Source organism: Odontesthes bonariensis, chromosome 15, assembly GCF_027942865.1.
Source record: "Odontesthes bonariensis isolate fOdoBon6 chromosome 15, fOdoBon6.hap1, whole genome shotgun sequence".
Lineage (NCBI taxonomy): Eukaryota > Metazoa > Chordata > Actinopteri > Atheriniformes > Atherinopsidae > Odontesthes > Odontesthes bonariensis.
In genome coordinates, this window is record NC_134520.1 from 30,948,606 (window position 1) to 30,953,848 (window position 5,243).

The following is a 5,243-nucleotide window of genomic DNA, read 5'->3' on the forward strand; positions in this document are numbered from 1 at the left end:
TCACAATTAGCGTTTCAGTTTGATGCTCCTAACATCTGGAACAGTCTTCCAGAAGATGTGAGACAGGCCTCAACTCTGACAATGTTTAAATCCAGGCTCAAAACAGTTCTGTTTAGCTGTGCATATGACATCTGAAAGTATTTTATCTGCACTCTTCACTTTTAAATGAATGAATTAATGATTATTTTTTATGGGTTTTTTATTTTTCATTTCTTTTTAATGATTTTATTGCCTTCTTGTGATTTTATGTAGCTGTAAAGCACTTTGAATTACCTTGTGTACGAATTGTGCTCTATAAATAAAATTGCCTTGCCTTGCCTTATTGTTTGTTTGTACCCTTATGTATGACCCTCGGTGGCATGCTGTAAAGGTCAGCCCATGCAAGTTGTAGAAAGGAAATATGAGCATTTCAACATCAGAGCACACATCATTATTCAGTGTGTCCTTTTACAAGTCCCAAAATGCTCACAGAGGGGAGGGATCGGAAGGTGTCATTAATGCAATCATGACAAGAGCTGAAGACCAACTTATAAAATTGATTTTTTTTAAGTTACGGTCAGTCAGTCATGTTCAGTTAATAGCACAACATCAGTTTATTAAAATACCTCTGTAACTAACTGGTGGGATTTAGACAATAACAATAATAGCTCAAGGTGAAAAAAATAGATAAATCATGGTTAGAGCTAAAACATGTTTTTACAATGCAATTGTTACCCTAATGGGTGCTGTTTTACTGGTTTATTTGCTTTCATGTAAACACATAAACACATAGCGATGAAGAACTGTCCCGTCCTGGTTGGGTTTAGTCAAAAACTTTACTTGGTAAGGGTTTGAAATCAATGATGCCTGCTCAGGGTTAAAAAATGATCATGTTTGGAAGAAAAATGCACTCCTTTTAAAATGTAACTGTAACTGCGCCTCTTTTACTCCTCACATGCAGTTGCTCTCACGACCACTGCAGGCCACATGTTCTTCCAACTTAATCATAGGTTGTTTCAGGCTACTTAAACAAACTCCCAATTGTGATGTAGTTAAATATAGGACAGTCTTAGAATTTATGAAGTTTCCTTGTCAGCTGTATCTACAGTATACTGATGCATAATCTGCAATATATCTGTTTAATAAAAAGCTGCCTGCAAGACATCCGTTTTACTCGCTGAAATGTTTCAAAGTTATTGGAAAACTTTGGATCAAAGCACAGAATTCTTTTGCATATAATTATATAATTTTCTGTTTAACTTTAGTCTGATTATTGTGCATTTAACTGTATGCATTTGGCCTTAGTAAAGCAGAATACGTGCCATTTTTCATTTTTAATTACATTTTTTAATCTACGTGACTTTTATTAATCTGCTGATGAAATGAAATCTGTTCAGATGAACTGCGTCCCACTGACGAACAGGAAAGGCACAACGTCAACCAGAGAAAATCTCATTTCTCATAACGCCTGATTTCTCAAGAAACTGGAAGTGCATGCCTTCCTGTTTGTGAAACGGCATACGGCCTTCAGACATATGAAATATATAAAAGTGTATGAAAAAGTAATCTTACTTGTAAGTAGGCAATTAAAATAATTTAATGACATTCAAATTACAAACATTTTAACAAGCACTTCAACTCTGCAGCAAACTTTGTATTCAAATGGTGACAACAAATAATAAATAATACAATGTTTAACTTTGAAGTTAATTTAGCTATTTACTACCATATTATATGAACACATTCACACGATGTGCTTGGGAAAGAAGTAATAAGGTCTTTTCTTTATGTACAAGGAATTTCAACTTCCTATCATGCAATGTGAAATATCCTATTTCTGTCATTATTAAACTCTAAAGTTTAATCATAGAAATCTCTTCACATTTCAGTGCCAAAAGAATTTGGTTTGGATCTCGACCAGCAAGCGACTGGTAAGGAATTAAATTTGACGTCAGCAGCCGTAAATGGGAAGTTCTGAGTTTCTATTGTGCAACAGATTGTATGCAACACATATGTTCAAGATTATGTTGTTCGTATAAATATATGTTAATGCTGTATTTTTTATCAAAACGAACTACTTTGTAATCAACCTTAAATATTTTAATTATTGGCACAACATGTAACTTGTATTAAGTCTAAATCTACAAAAATGTGTATGTATCAGTTTCTAAAATCCAATGTTGGATCAATCTTGATTGAAAAGAAAGAAAAATTGGTTTTAAAAAGTTGTAGGACGCCTCCCGCAGAAAGAGGTGGCATTCTACAACTTTTTATCAAACATGCCATGCAGCATCACCGTTGAACCCTGTCTTTCGGGATTCTTTTTCTCTCTTAGCGCTGTCATTTGACAATAGGCCAGCTCGTTTGTGACAGCTTATTCTGAGTAATGGCAGTTACACGTCTGAACGCCACAGATAAATTCTCTCTCTCTTTCTTCTTTCACTAACACACACACACCCACACCCACGCACTTAAGTGTAACCGTTGGATCTGACATCCTCTATCTGTATCTGGGTAGCAAACACCTCGACAAAGAAGGCCAAAGGGCGTCTGTAGAGTGGTTTGCTTATGCAGCTCAGCAGTCATTCTGCTGATTCATTAACTGTCAAAGACGCTCAGTTATCCTACACAGTCACATAGTCAACAGGATTATTATCAGGAGGGCTACTTCCTGTTCTTGTAGTCCTCAGGTATGTGGTGTTCAGTGTGGGGAACAGCTTGTTAGTGGCGACACAAAGACCTACGTTTGTGTCCGTGTGCTGCACTGGCTGACCCTCCTTCCTTCTTTTTTTTTGTCAGTCCTTCCGCTTGAAGGAGCTCAAACATTCCAGTTCTTGGTTTTATGTCTTTTTCTCCTCTCCTTAGCAAGCTTTCATCCTTTTGTGGCATCAGCAGCAAGGCTTTCCAGGAGAGTTCTATAAATGTCCGAACGGAGAAACCGCGGGTACGAGTCTCTTTCCATCAGCCCAAAAACGATCTTCTGAGCGTCGTCAAAGCAGTGCATGGTGGGAGTCTTGACGTTCCTTTTGATCTGCTCTCGAGTGTGATGGTCGATGTTGATCTGCAATGAGGCAAACAGATAGGAATTAGGGGATTTGAGCCAAGAGCGGGAGATGTGAGATTCAACATTTGAGCTTATGTTTTTACTCAACATGTAAGGCGGAGATAGAGTGTCTGTGTATGGATGTACAGACTCTCTGAGCTGGACATACCTCTTTAGGTGATTCTGCTTTGATATACTGTTCGTAAATCTTTTTAGCTCTTGAGGACATTCTGAATGAAGACTTGATCTTCTTATAGTCCTCACAGGTGAACCAAAATTCAATATTCTCATCGCTGTATTCGGATTTGAGAAAGTTCCTAAAAGTAGCCAGTCCATCTGAGGGAAGAACAAACAACAGAAAGCGTGAGGGACAAATAACATTCCCTTTCAGCCTCTCTTTAAACCAATTACTCTCTTTAAGCTTTCATTCTCACAAACTTAATTTACTGTTCTCATTCTCAGGGGAAAAGGAACCTACATTTAGACTCGAGAAGCCTTTCCAGTGACTGTGACCATTGTTGGGTATCTTCTAAACTTAGCCTGCTGGGAGAGAATACAAGTTGGATTACTCATCCAGAATCAAATTTGAGTAAAATAAATCACAAACACTGCAAGGACACAGAGGCGGTCCAGTCAAAAAAGCATTGCAGATGTGCTTATCAAATTCATCCAAAAATGTTCAACCCTGGGATATTTTGGTGTGCGCTTGTGCTGTGCCAAAGCAAACATGGTGTCTCTAGATCATTTGAATCCTTTCATGATGCCATAGATGGAAATGATTGGAGCAGGCTGGCTATTTTAAAACTCAAATGTATGCAAAACACTCCATAAGACTCCTTACCTCTCAGAGCTTGATGAGTGTGAGAACATGCACTGGAGTCGGCACATAAAGTTCTTTCCACTGTATGGAAATAGGAAATACATTAGTACATCCCTGCTTGATTTACTGTACTGCCTATTAAATTAGTTACCAGTGAATCTGTCGAAGCATTCTGCCCATGTAAGTAATTAGAAAATAGGCCGTGATACATGCAAAGTTTATGTCGCTATGACCGATCCTTAATTCCATTTACTTCTCTGTTTGAGTGAAATGTTTGCCATTAAAACTACAAAAAAGCAAAACATAAACTTTTGAATAAATCATCTTGTGATAAATTGTTGAATTAACTATCATTAGGTACCAAGTTAGCATGTCAACTGGAGAGCCTGGTTTAGAGGACAAGTTTTACTCACATGTTCTTGTTTCTCTTCCTGTCATCTCTGTCCATGATGAAGTGATATGTGTTGAGAGGTTCGTCGATTAAGCTGGGCATTGTTTTGTTAGGTCCACACTCTCACACTCTCAGTCCTTGTCATGCTGTGGCTGAGAGACACTTAGGAGGGTTTCCCCTTCACCGCAGCGTTTTATACGGTTTTCTGTCACTATATGCTGGGGCTGCTGGGATACATCAGCAGCTCAACCCAGAGCAAAGAGGAAGCACCCCTTCCTCCTCCTCCGCCTGCTGCTCCTCTCCTCCTCCTTCACAGTTAGAAATAACACACACTCACGGTGCACTGCATGTATGCCTCCCTCCTCTTGATGCTTTACTCCCTATTATGTCTTGCTGCTTCTTTTCCTTGCCTTCTGCTGTTGCTTCTGACTCCCGCCTCTTTACTGGACGGGCCAAACAAACAGCACTCTCTCTGCCTGAAAGCATGCTGTGTTCCCATTATTTTTGCTCTGACAGCACAGATGCAAATGACAGTAACAGTGACTGTGATAGGCAAATTGTGACCTTCTCATGGTGTGTTTAGGCAGTCCTTGAAATGGGACTGAAAACTGTGAAGTAGGATGGAAGGACTGCTCTTCTCTGCGTGTGCTCCAGCGTTAACAGTTATTGATCACACAAAAGGAAATTCATGCAACCCAAGGCCTCAGCCATATGTCAGAAAGAGGAAACAGCAAATTGATTGCAAAAGAGAGACTTAGCAAAGCAACAGGAAGTCAGAAAGACTGTCAGGATGTCACATCATAATCAGCCGCCTGCTTTAGTGCCCAAGTTAAGATCTCCTGCTTGGTCAAAATGTAGACTGAAGAGTAGAAAGCCTTGGGAAAACTTTAAAAGCGAAGACATTAAGCCAGGGTTTACATCCTTTGCCAGGCGTGTTTTAATACAGAAAACACCGGAGAACAAAGTAAAAAATACGCATATACATCAACAATTCGCCTCAAACTGGGTGA

General features: G+C 39.1%; 1 protein-coding gene across 1 annotated transcript; it reads right to left on the bottom strand.

Moving 5' to 3' along the window:
- Positions 1-1,551: 1,551 nt before the first annotated feature.
- LOC142400770 (regulator of G-protein signaling 21-like) lies at positions 1,552-4,712 on the bottom strand. Its single transcript, XM_075485972.1, has 5 exons — positions 4,256-4,712; positions 3,864-3,923; positions 3,501-3,565; positions 3,192-3,358; positions 1,552-3,040 (listed from the first exon to the last, which is right to left on the bottom strand). The coding sequence occupies exons 1-5, from the start codon at positions 4,333-4,335 to the stop codon at positions 2,852-2,854; spliced, it is 561 nt and encodes a 186-aa protein (XP_075342087.1). The 5' UTR covers positions 4,336-4,712; the 3' UTR covers positions 1,552-2,851.
- Between the last annotated feature and the right edge of the window lie 531 nt (positions 4,713-5,243).